The sequence below is a fragment of the Pogona vitticeps genome, chromosome 2 (assembly GCF_051106095.1).
Source record: "Pogona vitticeps strain Pit_001003342236 chromosome 2, PviZW2.1, whole genome shotgun sequence".
NCBI classification, from domain to species: domain Eukaryota; kingdom Metazoa; phylum Chordata; class Lepidosauria; order Squamata; family Agamidae; genus Pogona; species Pogona vitticeps.
The window spans coordinates 38,978,518-38,996,794 of NC_135784.1; the positions used below are offsets into that span (position 1 = coordinate 38,978,518).

The following is an 18,277-nucleotide window of genomic DNA, read 5'->3' on the forward strand; positions in this document are numbered from 1 at the left end:
TTTGGCTGGGAAGGAGGCGAAAGGTAGGCTTTTTGTGGAGAAGTCTGTTTTTTCCTGTCTCTTTGTTCTGGCTCATCACATGGTCTAGTGGGAGGGCCTAGTAGTTTGAATCCTGATTTTACTGGAGCCTGTGTCCATTTTGGCTGGGAAGGAGGCGAAAGGTAGGCTTTTTGTGGAGAAGTCTGTTTTTTCCTGTCTCTTTGTTCTGGCTCATCACATGGTCTAGTGGGAGGGCCTAGTAGTTTGAATCCTGATTTTACTGGAGCCTGTGTCCATTTTGGCTGGGAAGGAGGCGAAAGGTAGGCTTTTTGTGGAGAAGTCTGTTTTTTCCTGTCTCTTTGTTCTGGCTCATCACATGGTCTAGTGGGAGGGCCTAGTAGTTTGAATCCTGATTTTACTGGAGCCTGTGTCCATTTTGGCTGGGAAGGAGGCGAAAGGTAGGCTTTTTGTGGAGAAGTCTGTTTTTTCCTGTCTCTTTGTTCTGGCTCATCACATGGTCTAGTGGGAGGGCCTAGTAGTTTGAATCCTGATTTTACTGGAGCCTGTGTCCATTTTGGCTGGGAAGGAGGCGAAAGGTAGGCTTTTTGTGGAGAAGTCTGTTTTTTCCTGTCTCTTTGTTCTGGCTCATCACATGGTCTAGTGGGAGGGCCTAGTAGTTTGAATCCTGATTTTACTGGAGCCTGTGTCCATTTTGGCTGGGAAGGAGGCGAAAGGTAGGCTTTTTGTGGAGAAGTCTGTTTTTTCCTGTCTCTTTGTTCTGGCTCATCACATGGTCTAGTGGGAGGGCCTAGTAGTTTGAATCCTGATTTTACTGGAGCCTGTGTCCATTTTGGCTGGGAAGGAGGCGAAAGGTAGGCTTTTTGTGGAGAAGTCTGTTTTTTCCTGTCTCTTTGTTCTGGCTCATCACATGGTCTAGTGGGAGGGCCTAGTAGTTTGAATCCTGATTTTACTGGAGCCTGTGTCCATTTTGGCTGGGAAGGAGGCGAAAGGTAGGCTTTTTGTGGAGAAGTCTGTTTTTTCCTGTCTCTTTGTTCTGGCTCATCACATGGTCTAGTGGGAGGGCCTAGTAGTTTGAATCCTGATTTTACTGGAGCCTGTGTCCATTTTGGCTGGGAAGGAGGCGAAAGGTAGGCTTTTTGTGGAGAAGTCTGTTTTTTCCTGTCTCTTTGTTCTGGCTCATCACATGGTCTAGTGGGAGGGCCTAGTAGTTTGAATCCTGATTTTACTGGAGCCTGTGTCCATTTTGGCTGGGAAGGAGGCGAAAGGTAGGCTTTTTGTGGAGAAGTCTGTTTTTTCCTGTCTCTTTGTTCTGGCTCATCACATGGTCTAGTGGGAGGGCCTAGTAGTTTGAATCCTGATTTTACTGGAGCCTGTGTCCATTTTGGCTGGGAAGGAGGCGAAAGGTAGGCTTTTTGTGGAGAAGTCTGTTTTTTCCTGTCTCTTTGTTCTGGCTCATCACATGGTCTAGTGGGAGGGCCTAGTAGTTTGAATCCTGATTTTACTGGAGCCTGTGTCCATTTTGGCTGGGAAGGAGGCGAAAGGTAGGCTTTTTGTGGAGAAGTCTGTTTTTTCCTGTCTCTTTGTTCTGGCTCATCACATGGTCTAGTGGGAGGGCCTAGTAGTTTGAATCCTGATTTTACTGGAGCCTGTGTCCATTTTGGCTGGGAAGGAGGCGAAAGGTAGGCTTTTTGTGGAGAAGTCTGTTTTTTCCTGTCTCTTTGTTCTGGCTCATCACATGGTCTAGTGGGAGGGCCTAGTAGTTTGAATCCTGATTTTACTGGAGCCTGTGTCCATTTTGGCTGGGAAGGAGGCGAAAGGTAGGCTTTTTGTGGAGAAGTCTGTTTTTTCCTGTCTCTTTGTTCTGGCTCATCACATGGTCTAGTGGGAGGGCCTAGTAGTTTGAATCCTGATTTTACTGGAGCCTGTGTCCATTTTGGCTGGGAAGGAGGCGAAAGGTAGGCTTTTTGTGGAGAAGTCTGTTTTTTCCTGTCTCTTTGTTCTGGCTCATCACATGGTCTAGTGGGAGGGCCTAGTAGTTTGAATCCTGATTTTACTGGAGCCTGTGTCCATTTTGGCTGGGAAGGAGGCGAAAGGTAGGCTTTTTGTGGAGAAGTCTGTTTTTTCCTGTCTCTTTGTTCTGGCTCATCACATGGTCTAGTGGGAGGGCCTAGTAGTTTGAATCCTGATTTTACTGGAGCCTGTGTCCATTTTGGCTGGGAAGGAGGCGAAAGGTAGGCTTTTTGTGGAGAAGTCTGTTTTTTCCTGTCTCTTTGTTCTGGCTCATCACATGGTCTAGTGGGAGGGCCTAGTAGTTTGAATCCTGATTTTACTGGAGCCTGTGTCCATTTTGGCTGGGAAGGAGGCGAAAGGTAGGCTTTTTGTGGAGAAGTCTGTTTTTTCCTGTCTCTTTGTTCTGGCTCATCACATGGTCTAGTGGGAGGGCCTAGTAGTTTGAATCCTGATTTTACTGGACCGCGCGCCTAACGGCGCGCGAAATACTCTAAGTCTATCTCCAACCCCAATATGCTGAATATGGATGTCCTGAAGGAGGGCAGAATTTCAGCTTTAAAAAGAGAATGAGGAGGAGAGTGTGTCACATGAAATTCCCTAATCATATCTCTTACTTAATTTGGTAAAAGAGAGCAGGCCGGGTAGGTGGGACTCGTCAGCCCTGGAAGGCAGCCCATCTAGGAGAAGGAAAACTCCAAATTTTAACCTCCACTGCCTTGTGGCTATATCCACTTATGGAAAGGGCTTCAGGAGATAACCTCGAGGCAAAATCCGGAGCCGGAGTCCCGGAGGCACTTTCTTTCACTCTGCCAACTCCTGCGACGTTGCTGGAACCAGTTGTATTGGCTCTTGCCTTTCCACTGGACCATTTCAGCGATGTGGAGAGGGGGGATTTGCCGCTTGGGTAACAGCCTATCCTCCATACTATTTTACCCAGGCTTCGTGCTCTGGAGAGGACACTCCAGCTTCGCATACAGCGTCGAAACAACACGGGAAGTAGCAGTTACCGGTTATAAGTCTCTGCTGAATTGGCGTAGAGCAGGACGCCAGGGGCTACTTCTGACGGTGGGAGAGGTCATTGCACCTCACTAGGTAGATACCGCCCGCCTTAAGCTGGGCAGCCCCCAGCCAGTAAGGTGCTACCTCGCCACGGTCTGTTAACCTCACGGGGTGCGTGGGGTTTAGGGTGAAACCCGACAAGCAGATCGACAACCGTGCACCATGCAACAATCATAAGAAAACTTCTGCCCTAAAGCTGGGCACCTGGAATGTACGGACAATGACCCCTGGCTTTCCTGACTATGGCTTTCCTAACGACCTGCAAGAAATAGACGATGTGCGCAAGACAGCTGTCATTGACATGGAACTGAGTAGACTGCAGATGGACATTGTTGCCCTGCAAGAGACAAGACTGCCAGACTCGGGATCTGTCAAAGAAAAAAACTTCTCATTCTTCTGGCAGGGAAAACCATCGAATGAGACCAGGGAATATGGTGTTGGCTTTGCAGTCAGAAACACTCTCCTGAGATGCATTGTTCCACCCACTGTGGGGAGTGAAAGAATCCTGTCTCTGCAGCTCCACTCATCAGCAGGACCAGTAACCCTCATTAGTGCATATGCACCAACACTGTCATCCACTCCAGAAGTGAAAGACAAATTCTACGACGATCTGGCAGCTACTATCAAAAAAGTCCCTGAAAGAGAGTCACTGTTCATTCTAGGAGACTTTAATGCTAGAGTTGGTGCTGATCACAATTCTTGGCCCACTTGTCTAGGCCGTTTTGGCATTGGAAAGATGAACGAAAATGGCCAACGCTTACTGGAGTTTTGCTGTTACTATGGTCTCTGTGTCAGCAACACATTCTTTAATACGAAGCTGCAACACAGAGTTTCCTGGAGACATCCAAGATCCAAGCATTGGCATCAGCTCGATTTGATCCTCACTAGACGTTCTAGCCTTCCTAGTGTTACGATCACACGCAGCTACCAGAGTGCTGATTGCGATACTGATCACTCCCTGGTGTGTAGTAGAGTAAAACTGCGAACAAAGAAATTGTATCACATGAAAAAGGAAGGAAGACCACGTATTGACATCAACAAGACTCGCGATCAAAGAAAAGTGAAGGAATTTGCCCAAGCACTCGAGGAAACCCTTCCAGGTCCAGCTAATGTAAATGCACCTGAACGATGGGAATACTTCAAGAACACTGTCTACAACACCGCCTTGTCCACCTTCGGCAAGAAGACCAGAAAGATGGCTGACTGGTTCGAAGCCCATTCGGAGGAGTTAATGCCAGCCATTGAGGATAAGAGAAGAGCTCTAGCAGCATACAAAGCCTGTCCTAGCGAGTACAACCTGCAAGCTCTTCGAGCCGCTCGTAGCCAAGTCCAACAGGCTGCCAGGAGATGCTCCAATGACTATTGGCTTCAGCTTTGCTCTCAGATACAGATAGCAGCGGACACAGGTAACATCAAAGGAATGTATGATGGTATCAAGCAGGCCTTAGGTCCATTACAGAAGAAATCTGCTCCCTTAAAGTCTACTACAGGTGTGATCATCCAGGACCGAGCACAGCAGATGGAACGCTGGGTGCAGCACTACTCCGAGCTATATTCCAGAAAGAATGTAGTAACCGAAGAAGCATTAAATAACATTGAGTGCCTGCCTGTCTTGGAAGAGCTGGACAGCGAACCAACCCTAGCAGAAATAAATGCGGCCTTGGATTCCCTCACCTCTGGCAAGGCACCTGGAAGGGACAACATCCCTGTTGAAGTGCTGAAATGCGGTAAGGAGATCATCATCACCGAACTGTATGAAATCTTTTGTCTCTGCTGGAGGGAAGGTGGAGTACCACAGGACATGAAGGACGCAAACATTGTCACGTTGTACAAGAACAAAGGTGACAGGGGTGACTGCAATAACTACCGTGGTATCTCTCTTCTTAGCGTTGTAGGGAAGCTGCTTGCCCGTGTTGTGCTGAAGAGGCTCCAGGTGCTTGCAGACAGAGTCTATCCGGAATCACAGTGTGGATTTCGAGCAAATAGATCCACCACTGACATGGTATTCTCCCTCCGACAGTTGCAGGAGAAATGCAGGGAACAACAACAGCCACTCTTAGTGGCCTTCATAGACCTTACAAAAGCATTTGACTTGGTTAGCAGGGATGGCCTTTTCAAAATACTTCCCAAGATTGGATGTCCACCTCGTCTCCTTAACATCATCAGGTCCTTCCACGATGGAATGAAAGGCACTGTAGTTTTTGACGGCTCAACATCAGATCCCTTTGACATCCGAAGCGGAGTGAAACAGGGCTGTGTCCTTGCACCAACACTTTTTGGGATCTTTTTTGCTGTCATGCTGAAGCATGCCTTTGGAACTGCAGCCGAAGGTGTCTATCTCCGGACTAGATCAGATGGAAAGCTCTTTAATCTCTCTAGATTGAGAGCGAAGACCAAAGTCCAACTGAAATGCATGAGGGACTTCCTCTTTGCAGACGATGCAGCCATTGTTGCCCACTCTGCTGAAGACCTCCAACAACTCATGAACCGTTTCAGCAAGGCCTGCCAAGACTTTGGACTAACAATCAGCCTGAAGAAAACACAAGTCATGGGCCAGGGTGTGGACTCGCCTCCCTCTATTACCATCTCCACACAAGAATTGGAGGTTGTTCATGACTTTGTGTACCTTGGCTCAACCATCTCTGACACCCTCTCTCTAGATGTCGAGCTGGATAAACGCATTGGGAAAGCAGCCACCATGTTCTCTAGACTCACAAAGAGAGTATGGCTCAATAAGAAACTGACAACACATACCAAGATCCAGGTCTATAGAGCCTGTGTCCTGAGCACACTCCTGTACTGCAGCGAGTCCTGGACACTTTGTGCCCGGCAGGAGAGGAAGCTGAACACCTTCCATATGCGTTGCCTACGACGGATTTTTGGTATCACCTGGCAGGACAGAGTTCCAAATAGAGTAGTCCTAGAACGAGCTGGAATTTTCAGCATGCATACATTACTGAAACAGCGACGTCTACGCTGGCTTGGGCACGTTGTGAGAATGGCTGATGGTCGGATTCCAAAGGATCTCCTATATGGAGAATTAGTGCAGGGAAATCGCCCCAGAGGGAGACCACAGCTGCGATACAAGGACATCTGCAAGCGGGATCTGAAGGCCTTAGGAATAGACCTCAACAGATGGGAAACTCTGACATCTGATCGTTCAGCCTGGAGGCAGGCAGTACATCACGGCCTCTCCCAATTTGAAGAGACCCTTGTCCAGCAGGCTGAGGCAAAGAGGAAGTCACAAAGGAAGCAAAACCAGGGAGCTGGACAGGGGACAGATTGGATTTGTCTCCAGTGTGGAAGGGATTGTCACTCTCGAATTGGCCTCCTCAGCCACACTAGACGCTGTTCCAAGTCCTCCATACAGAGCACGATACCATAGTCTTTCGAGACTGAAGGATGCCTACTACTACAGGATCTCTGGATAGCTGGTAGAAAGGCAGTCTTGCCCTTACGAAAGAGGAATATGTTATTGCTCTTTTACATTTGTTTTCCATCCCAATACAGTGGTGCCCCGCATAGCGAGGTTAATCCGTTCCGGATTAACCTTCGCTATGCAAAAACATCGCTGTACGGGGCAGGAAAAGCCTATTGGAACGCATTAAACTTAGTTTAATGCGTTCCAATAGGCGCCAAAACTTACCCCTCCAGCGATGTTTTCGCGGTCCGGCGGCCATTTTGGAGCCGCCAATCAGCTGTTCGGCGGCTCCAAAATGGCCGCCAGATGACCCGAAATGGCCCCCTGTCAGTGTTTTCGCGCCCTCCCCTTGCTTACCGAGGTCGCGAAAACGCTGCGGGGGGCATTTCGGGTCGTCCGCAGCCATTTTAATGGCCGCGGATGACCCGAAATGGCCCCCCGCAGCGTTTTCGCGACCTCGGTAAGCAAGGGGAGGGCGCGAAAACACTGACAGGGGGCCATTTCGGGTCATCCGGCGGCCATTTTGGAGCCGCCGATCAGCTGTTCGGCGGCTCCAAAATGGCCACCGGATGCCCCAATCGTCGCAAAGCGAGTGCGGCGATTGGGGCAGCTCCATATAGCGATCCCCAAAAAGGGATCGCTATACGGATTCTTCGTTATACGGTGCGCTTGTTAAGCGAGGCACCACTGTATAGTTTATTCTTTACAACCTCATCCTGGAGCCTGAATCCAATGTTGTTCCTTTTCCATTCTCCCCTGGTAACAAATTGTGTGGTTCACCAGTGCAGTGGTTCCCTTAAAACCCAGATACAAGGTGGCCACATGGAAAAAGGAAGTTCCTGTTTGTATTGAAGTGGGGGTGTGGATGAGACATTCCTGACCAGAAGTAATCAAAGGACTGGTCAATGAATTTTTAAATTCAGAGACTATTGCAGGAATATTTGAAAGTTGGAGTGCTTTCTAAGAATGTTAATAACTGAGTTGGTTTTCCCTTTAGGATGACTATGTTCTGGAGGTACGCCATTTTCAGTGTCCAAAATGGCCAAACCCGGATGCTCCAATCAGCAGTACCTTTGAGCTTATCAATGTAATCAAGGAAGAGGCCTTAACAAGAGATGGTCCCACTATTGTTCATGATGAGTACGTATATCAGTCAGATTATGTTTATGTTTGCATTGGGTAAGATTACCATAAATAATGGAGATGTGTTGTTGTCCATTAGACAGTAGAGGTTCTAGAGGTAGGCAGGGTCTGCTTATGCAGGCATGTTGTAGTTTAAAGTTCTGCAATTGTCTTATGTTCACCATTACAACAATCAGTAGATGTAGCTGAAGCACCTGTAAATGTTGGAGAATAGCTATAGATAATCTAAGACAGTAGCATAACACATGTTGTTGAACTCTAGTTCCTATCAGCTCTAGCAACTGGTCAAATGTGAAGTATGGCTAGGATAATAATTTATGAGCATCTGGAGGCCTCAAGGTTCTCCATCCTTATTTAAGGCATATGTCATGTTTAACTGGGATTTTGTTCCTTAGGTCAGGCGCCAAAAATCTTCTGGGGATTACAGTGGTGCCTCGCTTAGCGACATTAATCCGTTCCGGAAAACGTTGCTAAGCTATTTCATCGCTAAGCGAAATTTAAAAGCCCATAGAAACGCATTAAAACACAATTAATGTGTTCCTATGGGCTTAAAAATTCACCTTAAAGCAAAAATCCTCCTTAAGCGAGGAAAAACAGCGGGGGCGGCCATTTTGAAACCGCCGATCAGCTGTTTAAAAAGGGTCGCTTTGCCATGATCGCTTCCCCGCGATCATCGCAAAGCGAAAAAAACCCATAGGGACCATCACAATGCGATCACTTTTGTGATCGTAAAAAGTTAGTCGCTAAGCGATTTCATCGCTCAATGGAGTGATCGCTAAGCGAGGTACCACTGTATATATGTTAAAATGGAGGTGATTACCGTGTTTCCCCGAAAATAAGACAGGGTCTTATATTAATGTTTTCTCCAAAAATGCAGTAGGGCTTATTTTCAGGGGATTTTTTTCATGTACAACAATCTACATTTATGCAAATATAGTCATGTCATCTTCTGGTTGCTGCACAATGGTGGAGGGCAGGGTTTCACAACTGGGGCTTATTTTTGGGTTAGGGCTTATATTACGAGCATCCTGAAAAATCATACTAGGGCTTATTTTCAGGGTAGGTCTTATTTTAGGGGAAATGGTATTTCTGGATCCAGTTAACAAAGACCTTTTGGTGCAAAGCTCACGCAGCATTTTCCTTAATGTACATTGTGGCATATATGGAGTTTGCGCTCCTTAGTTCCACTAACTCTGATGAGCAGAACAGAAGTTGAGAAGAATAAATGAAGGCAGAGAAAATCAAACTACCAGAAAAAGGGGGGGGGGAGAGCAAGAGCGAGAGAAACTGTGAGAACTTCTAATGAAGTCTGCAATAAAAGAGAGGACAAGGAGGCTTAATGGCAGCATAGGGTAGGAGAGAAGCTATAGGAAAGGAGGGTGTGTGGTTTGTTTGTTTTGCTAGATCAGGAAGACTTTATGCAAAACAGAACAGAAAGGGAAGAAGGAACCTATCTTGAATGGAGGGACAGGAGTGTGAGAAGATTGGAAGGAAAACAGAGAAAGAGCCAAACCCAAAGGTTTATTAGTTGTAAAGTATGTGCAGTGCCTTGGGATAGCGACGGAAGGGTGTTCAGTTCAGTGCCCCCAGCTGGAACATAATTGGATTCTCTGGGATAGCAGTTTCTACTATTAGGTAATATGAGGTTTATTCATATTGATGGTGACTACCTAGCATATAATCTCACAGGCCTTCCCCAAATTTTCAGCGGCACTTCCATCTATATCCACCTCAAAACCCAGATAAGTAAAATGTAGTTTGTCAGAGACAGAGCATTTAGTTTTTTCCTAAAACTCACTACACCAGCAATCCGTAGTGTCATGGGAGAAAGTATAATCTAGGAAGCATTTCATTTGAGAAGCGAGTCCCCAGAGAAATCACAATCACCCATGAATGTGTATAATTAAGTAGGCAACGAATCAAATGTTCCAATGGGAATGGTAAAACTGCAACATCAAGAGATATCTGGCACAGCTGTGACAACCAAGTACCGCTTGGCTTCTGCTGTATTCTTTGTGTGGAGAACTGTGTCTTCTCTACAGAAGGAGACTTGAATATGCACAGGCTAAAAATACCCTTATTTCCAATACATGGACATCTATGCTGTTGAATCTGCTAGGGCTTTGTCCTACATCTGAGTAACTGGATAATTCGTTCTGGATGCGTGGGGGAGTACTGTCTTTAAATTTCTTGACCACCAGCACTCCAGACCACATTTTTTTGAAATGGATTGGAATTTCTGTTGGAGAGTTTTGAACTTTTGGTTAAGTTCCACTAACTACACAGCAGAACCGCACAGACTCAACAGAGCACAATGTGCAGTGGTCTAATAACAGTGCCACCCACATTTGCCTTCGAACCATGTACTTCCAATGTACATGGTTCAAACATATTGCTATTTCTCTCCTTATAGCTGTCGGTTGGATAACACCTTATAGAAACCAGTCTTTATGAAAAGGCTCTCCCTATACAGTGGTGCCTTGCAAGACGATGTTAATTCATTCCATGAAAATCGTTGTCTTGCGAAAACATCATCTTGCAAAACACAGTTCCCCATTGGAATGCATTGAAATCTATTTAATGCGTTCCAATGGGGGGGAAACCATCTTGCGAAGCATCGGTCTAAAAAAAAAAAGTCTTGTGAAACGCGGTTCCTCATTGGAATGCATTGAAATCTATTTAATGTGTTCCAATGGGGGGGGGGGGAACCGTCTTGCAAAGCATTGGTCTTTAAAAAAAAAGTCTTGCAAAGCATAGACCCAAACATCATCTTGCAAAAATCGTCCATAGGAAAAACCATCTTGCGAAGTGCAACAGCAATCACAAAAAAACATTGTCTTGCGGATTAATCGTCCTGCGAGGCACCACTGTATATTCTCCCTTTATAATTTTACAACATGCTATAATACTGTTATCATACATGGGTGCTTTTCCCAAGTTCCACTACATTGTGCCTCATTTTAATGCTCATCTGTTCCTTGGGTGTTTTTACCACTCTTGCAATATTCAAAGTTGGTTTTAAAAAGTAGGACAGTAATTGATTTAGGTATTGCATATGTGTGAAGAGAGAGAAAGAAAAGCCAGACAGGGATTCTCCCCACACACACACACCCAGTGCTGATGAATCACTGCTTTTGTAATTTGCTTTTTTAATTATTATTTGTTATTCACTGCTTTTTGTTTTTATGTCATAATGCATAATACATGTTTCACTTTTAACGGCATTCTGAGGAAATGTGGCTGAAAATGAAATTGTTCTTTCAGCGCCTCTGACCACATCACCATGGGTTTTTTAGTCGTTAATATAACATCAACCTATTTCCAAATAAAGGTACATTTGTCTGACAGGGAAAATGAATTATAATCCCAAGAAATAAGGTTGACATAAGGAAATAAAATTTTCATTACTGCTTGACAAGAAGTCCCCATGCTTCACCTGTGAGTGTCTGACTGCAACTATTCTGTTGGTTTTCAGGTATGGAGCAGTGGCAGCTGGAACGTTATGTGCCCTTACTACCCTGTCCCAGCAGCTGGAGAGTGAAAATGCTGTTGATGTTTTCCAGGTGGCAAAGATGATCAATCTGATGAGGCCTGGAGTATTTACAGACATTGTAAGTCATGCAGTAGAAACCAGTGTCAAGACATTTGACAAATCATAGGTTTCTGTTCTTTGCCTGGGAAGTCAATACATTTCTGTAGGGAAATTCTGACTCCTGGGGGAGTCAGGCATCCTCATCAGGATCTGATACCAGAGTTGTTGTTTTTAAAAGGCGGGTGCTAGAAAGGAAAGTTGAGTAAAAATCTCCATGTTTTCTGTAGTTCCAAGTCCCTGTTGCAAAAGAGGATTCAGAATAACTCGCTGTGAAGTTGCACCAGGGAATTTAGGTTGATTGGCCACACAGGGAGCGGAGGAAAGCCTTGGTTGCAGCTTGTTAACATAGCTCTTCTAGACCTGCAGGTGCAGTTACAAGGGAACTACCCAATAAGTTTAAACAAGGGTCACATTGCAGGTTCTTCCTTCTGTTATCAATTTCTTTTGTAGGGGGGTCTAGGTGACCTAGTACAATAGTGCTGGCACCAATTTGCGAGTTTTTTTTAAGAAAAGGCAAAATAAAAAGCCATTATTTGCAAAGAGACTGTCCTCCTGGGCTGGATCTTTGCCTCCACTGCCCCCTCGACATTGTCCTCATGATAACCACCAGCACATTTTTTTCATCAGTTCAAGCAATCACACTGCATGAACCAAAGTGAATGGGTTCATTTTTTTTAAAGCATAAGCCTCAGAGGGAAAGGCAAAAACTATGGAAGGGGGTGCTCCAGGTTGATTCCCATTTGCTTTCACATCATGTTGTCAATAGGAAAAAAATGGAAATCAGTCTGTCCCAATCCCATAGTTTTCCCTGCATTTTTTGCCAATATGGTTGCAGTCTCACTTTCTCCACCAATATACCTGCAGAATCTGTACCACTGTTATTGCTAAGCCACATCCATGTGAACAAGGGTTCAGAAGCAGAACATACTAGATGTTGAAAGAACAAACACAAAAGTCATGCTTTAGGAGCGTGGATCTTAACTGTATTACAGCCACCGTGCAGTACTAAGCATCATTTTATAGGATGCGCTCTGTCTCTCTAGGATAGAAATTCCTTCTGCTTTTTAGATTCAGGAAGTATACTCTAAGATAAGAAGCAGCTAAGGAGACAGTATTACTGTATTGTTACTTTTTACTTACTTACTTACATGCTTGCAGACTTAATTGTTAAGAGTTCAAGAGCAACTCCAGGTGTGATGTGCACTATGGCTTTAGTCCAGATTGGAAATGATTTGAAAGTCCACACAGTATTAAGTTGCAACAAGGACAAAACAACTTTTTGTGGAAGATGGACAAGTCCTTTCTCCTTTTGAAAAAAGGGTTTAGAAGATGAGAGGATCTATTGCAGCAGTTTAGGACTGGGTGTGCCAGAAAGTTGTTTGGATGGCTCTCAGGGCGTAGAAAGATTAAAAGATTATCCTAGGACGACAGTGGTGAACCTATGGCACTCGTGCCACAGCTGGCGTGCGGAGCCCTTTCTGCCAGCACGTGAGCCATAGGTTGCCAAATCACTATTCCTCCCCACCCCACCCCCACACAGCCAAACCTCGGCGCTGGCGCTTTGACAGGCGGATCCAGAGCAACTGGTGTGGGCAGCGGAGGGGCCTTGAGGCACCTCCATGCTGGGATTCCCCCTTCCGCCGCCACTTTCATTTCCGGGTCCGCCGCCACCACTGTTTCCCCCCCCCCCCCAGTTTGGGCACACGAGCCCAAAAAGGTTCGCCACAACTGTCCTAGGCATGACAACCAATAATGATCTGTCATACGTGATGAAAGTTTAATAGTCTAGATTCTTAAGTGTTAGGCAGTCTTTAATCTTTCTGGTCCTTTCCATTCCAGGAGCAGTACCAGTTTCTTTACAAAGCAATGCTAAGCCTGGTCAGCACTAAGGAAAATGGAAATGCCCCCATGGCACTGGACAAAAATGGTGCCGTTATGGCCAACGACGAATCAGATCCTGCGGAAAGCATGGAGTCACTTGTCTAATTGAAATACAGGAAAAAAGGCACTTAATTTGTGGAATTTCTGAAGACTGGGTGAACTTTTTTGAGGCCTTTTTTGCCAGACTCTAGGTTATACAATAACCCAATTACTTTTTTACACTGATAAAAGTTTTGATATTTATTTTTGCCATTTTATGTCTTAATGGTATCCTACTGAGCATTTGCACCTCTGTTTCTTTCACACAGTGAAACGCAATTTTATCTAGTTTGCACTATATGATCAGTGTTAACTGCCTATAAAGTTGTAATACAAAAGCAAGCAAGCAAGCAAGCAAACCCTGATGACATTCCATGACAACAAACATGCTACTTATTATTTGAAATGCCATGGTTTTGTTAATGACTATAAGCCTTGACTCTTAAAAGTCCTGCATTAGTAGGCCAGAGGGATTGTTTTTGATTTGCAAGGAAAGTACTTGTACCTTCAACATCCTCCAATATTTAATGTTTATTTTTCAGTAATTCTATATTACTGAGTGTTTTCATATAATGTTGGTAATTGTTATAGGTCTTCTGTATTCCAGTAACATGGATGAGTGTTCTTTTCTTTTCCTTTTCGATAAAGTGATGGGGTGGGTGATCATTAGCTTGAGTAAAGTGCAGCAGTTTCTAGAAGATAAATAGTTGCTCTGCCTTGTCTTGAATTCCTTTTCTTGGTTACCTGGAGGCCTATAAATTGCTTTTGTATGGAACACATAAAATTATGTTTACAAATCACAGAGCAACGAAGCCTTGAGATTTCATTCTCAGGTTTTGGCTTTACAACTTCACTGATCCTGCCCCCAATTGTTCTTTACAGCATTTTCAATTCAAAGGGTAAAATAATTTGATCATATTTGCACTATTGACAATTCAATAATTAACAGTGCAAACATATACAATCAAGTAATTTTATTCCAGAAGCATTTAGGTGGCAAGAGTCCCACATATTACACTGTCCACCATTTTACACACACATGTCCTTAATTCTTCTGGAAAAGGACCTTGGACTTAACAGTATGTTACATGATAAAAGAATTTCTTAATTTCATAGCTGTTAGATGCAGTTTTTACAGGTGTGTAATTTTCATACTTTAGTGCTAAAACGTACTGATCCATATTACTGGTGAAGTGATCTAATAAAAAAAAACTACCTATAACATTACACTCTTCCTTTTTTTTTGAACCAAATTCATTATTTAGCACCCACCTTCCAATTTCATTATCATATATTGTATACTACACATTGTACTATTCTGTCCTATAGTGCAATCCTATACACATCTACTTAGAAATAAGTGTCACTAGTACAGTGGGACTTACTCCTGGGGTTGCTTGTATAGGATTGCAGCCTTAATCTCCCATTCCCAAGGAAACCCCTTCCTATTCATTACCCCAACATTAAATCTTTGTTTCAAACAACTTAAAATTGTTATCCAAACCACTTTCTATGTTGCTTGGTTATGTGCAGATGTGTTCCTCTGTCTAGCTTTTTATTTATACCTAAGAATGGGAAATGAATTCTGATGAGGTGCTTGGTTACATTGCTCAAGCCATCTGCAGTCACTAAAGATGAGCAATGAATAGCCTGGGAGAAAAATTACAGATTGACCTTGCTACTAGTGAATAAAGATCAATACAATTGGCATTGCTGGTTTTAATGACTAAAAGGGTAGAATGGTCCCACTGTGGCTACTCCTATTAATCCAGTACAAGCAGTTTGTGCTCTGAATTGTTTCTTCAGAATGCACCATTTTTTCCTCCTTTTATGAATTCCCTTTCTTTTCACTAACTTGACTTGGTAGCATAGGAATCCCTCCATAAACAAATATTTAGGTATACAGTTGGCAACAGAGGCCCAGATTGGGCTTCTCCCTACCTGGAAGCTCTGTCACTTTGACTTGCACTACTTTGCGGTGGTAGAAGTGGCTGGGCTGCTGTGGGAGGGAATACAGGATCATCCAACAAAGACACTTGTCTACTCTTCAGTGAAATGGTAGACTGCAGTCAGGGCTGTACCATTTTTGGACTATCGTTGAGAATCCTAATTTAATACTCTTTCATACTTCCTAAAGTTTTGCTCTCTAAAAATGTAGGTATCAGGTAGGAAAGACTGAGGCTAGTTTTCTCCTTCTGCTTGACATTTGAGCCACAGCTTCGAAACAATAATGCTTGCACAGACTAACACAGCTAACCCTTCTACTGCTTCAAAACAGTACTCCCAAATCCATGTTTAATAATCCAAGAAGAGACAGGGTGGTGTACGGCCTAATACCTCTTAAATTCAAGCTTATTTTCAATGGTTCCTCTTAAAACATTATTTTAAAATTTGCTAGGGATGAAAGCCAACACACTTACGAAATCATTTGCATTCAACAGCCCCAACAACTGCTACAAACATATTCCGTAATATTACAGGGATTGCTATGCAAGTATTTGGTATTTTGGACATTGCAATATACAACCAGGATTTATACTACACTCTCAATATACATCTGTGGGGCAAAACCACTTCTTTCTTTAGAAGGGTTTGAATCATTTCCCTGCAAATGCAAGAGATAATGCTGAAATTCTGTTGCACCATTCTGAGTGTATAATGGTGATGACTAGGGGGATGATTCCTATGATATTCACATTTTCTCTGCAACCTACATTTGAACCCATAAGCAAGTTCAAATGTGTTTTAGAAGTAATCAGGCCTTTCTTACCACATTTACTTATAAGCATGTTCAAACCCATCCATAAACTCAAACACAGGTTGCGGGGGGGGGGGGGGGACCACACGTCACAGAAATGCTCCCCCTAGTGACAACATCATCTGCAGCCACAAATTGCTGCTGACTAAAGTACACACAACTTTGTTGCATTCTGTACAAGTGACACTCAACCTGAAATCACCTTTAATCAATGCCAATTTCTCTTTTAAGCAGTTTTCCACAGATAGTGGTGTACGTGGAGCTGTGCAACATGATTTCTACCAGTGAATTAAGGCATTAAGCTGTTTATTTTAATTTGCACATATTTATGATCACTCCATTGATTTTTTTAAAAAATGGAGCTTTGGAATATTAAAATCTCCTGAAAGTATGTCCTTTTAATTTTATTGAGTTCTTAATATGGACAAATTAGGATTGCCACAAACAACCAGATGCATGAAACACTTCACCTTTAATCCAAATCACTTTAATCAGACTATTCAGAATTGTAAATCACCTTAATCAAAGCTATCCAGCTTGGACACAGGAGCAGATGCATGTATATTTGTCTCCTCTTCCCTCCTGAATCAAATTCAAGTATGTTTTTTTTAATCCTAGTATTTTTCCTACAATACAGTGCTCTTCTAATAAGAAAAGAATTATAGCAGCAGGGAAATTATTCAGCAAAATGACTCCTCTTCTGAAATTTACCCACCAAAGTATTGCTTGTAATTGTTTATAATCACACAGGCAAGTGCCTCTTTCACATAGTTGCCGTGTTCAAAATGGCTGTTGAAATTATTAATTTGGCATGAAAGGAAATACGGCCCAAGAAGATATTCCTTTTTTTTCTTAGCTACTCCACTGAAAGATAATCTATTGAGCCCCACTGTATTCCATATGCCCATCAGACCCATACACTCTCTAGACTACAGAATTACTTAGATTGCATTTTTAAAAAACCCATCAGAGGAATTAAATAATCCATTGCATAGACAAAGAATATTTCCAGAAGTTGCACTCCACATACCACTTCTCCCATCTCAAGATATGCCATCCGTATTGCTTCTGCTGCAACAAGAGAAGGCACATTGCTTGTATTAGCATCAGGGACTGCAGTGTTTTCCATTGCTGGCAATGGCCACTGCTTCAGGAAACTTCAGATTTTGATCAGGAGATGGATTTTAATCACGTCACAAGCCCAAATTTTGTGGCAAGAAATTATTGGTTCATTCAGTTTTTTAAAAGTTGGTTGGTTTCCAGAAGTTCTGTTGATTTGTCTTGGCAATGTTCACTTTGATCTCATTTTATGGAAGTGACATCACAGAAAAATGAATGAATTTGTAACCAGGCTGCCTGGTTGCATTTAAAACTTACACCAAGTCCCAAAAGGATGTCTGTGTGGGTTTGAAGTCAAAATTAGACCAGTGTAGCCAAAGTCAGGTTGTTACAAACCTGATGGCATTTTAATTGGCATTGATATTTATACTGGATTTGCTCTACAGGCATATACAGTAATTTCATTCAGTGTTCCTTTCCGTAAGCATGCTTTGAATGAGTTCACATAGGAAACAGCCCATATCTTAATGATGCAGTTAGCATGAGAAGATGCAAGTGGGAGATCCACTTAGGGAGAATGGCTTGCTGTTCCAAGTTCAAGAACAAGCCTCGTAGTACAAATTCACTGTGGTATGAAATGTTGCTGTTCTGAAATTGTAGTTCTAAACATGTTCACACACTGTCCTACTAAAGCCACGAGCCCCAATCCCGAGGCAGTTAGGGCCGAACTAGGCGTGACCTCAACTGTATGCATTCTATCAACTTGAGGGGGAGCTCACCTTCTCTCCCAGCAATACAGTGGTGCCTCGCATAGTGACAATAATCGGTGCAGCAAAAATCGCTGCAAAGTGATTTCGTCGCTATGCGATATTAAAAAGCCCATAGGAATGCATTGAAATCCCTTCAATGCATTCCTATGGGCTTCAGACTCACCTTTAAGCAAAAATCCTCCATACGGCGGCGAGGAATCCGTCCCAGAAAACAGCGGGCGGCCATTTTTTTTACCCTGTGGCCATTTTGGAACTGCCGATCAGCTGTTAAAAAATCAGGGTACCGATCATCGCAAAGCGATTTTTCACCTTAGGGAACATCGCAAAAAGTTAATCACTATGCGATTTCGTCGTTAAACGGGGCGCCCGTTAAGCGAGGCACCACTGTATTTTGAACAAAACTCAAAGTTAACATCTCTGGAGGAACAGTTTTTTGTTTTTGATGTGGAGGGGAATCTACAGCAGGAAGAAAAAGGAAAATTCTATTTCCTTCCTCCCCATTCCTCCCAAACTCCAAGGTTTCTCTTGCTTTTGCAGTCATACAG

The 18,277-nt window shown here is 43.6% G+C and overlaps 1 protein-coding gene across 8 annotated transcripts in view; it reads left to right on the plus strand.

Moving 5' to 3' along the window:
* PTPRG (protein tyrosine phosphatase receptor type G) overlaps positions 1–16,827 on the plus strand; it is a 717,838-nt gene extending 701,011 nt beyond the window's left edge. For all 8 annotated transcript variants that reach the window (XM_020804984.3, XM_020804986.3, XM_020804985.3 and 5 more), the window contains 3 exons: positions 7,488–7,630; positions 11,109–11,244; positions 13,065–16,827. In XM_020804984.3, the coding sequence (XP_020660643.3) occupies positions 7,488–7,630; positions 11,109–11,244; positions 13,065–13,211 (426 nt within the window). In that variant the 3' untranslated portion in view covers positions 13,212–16,827. The remainder of the gene's footprint in view (positions 1–7,487; positions 7,631–11,108; positions 11,245–13,064) is intronic.
* Positions 16,828–18,277: the final 1,450 nt, after the last annotated feature.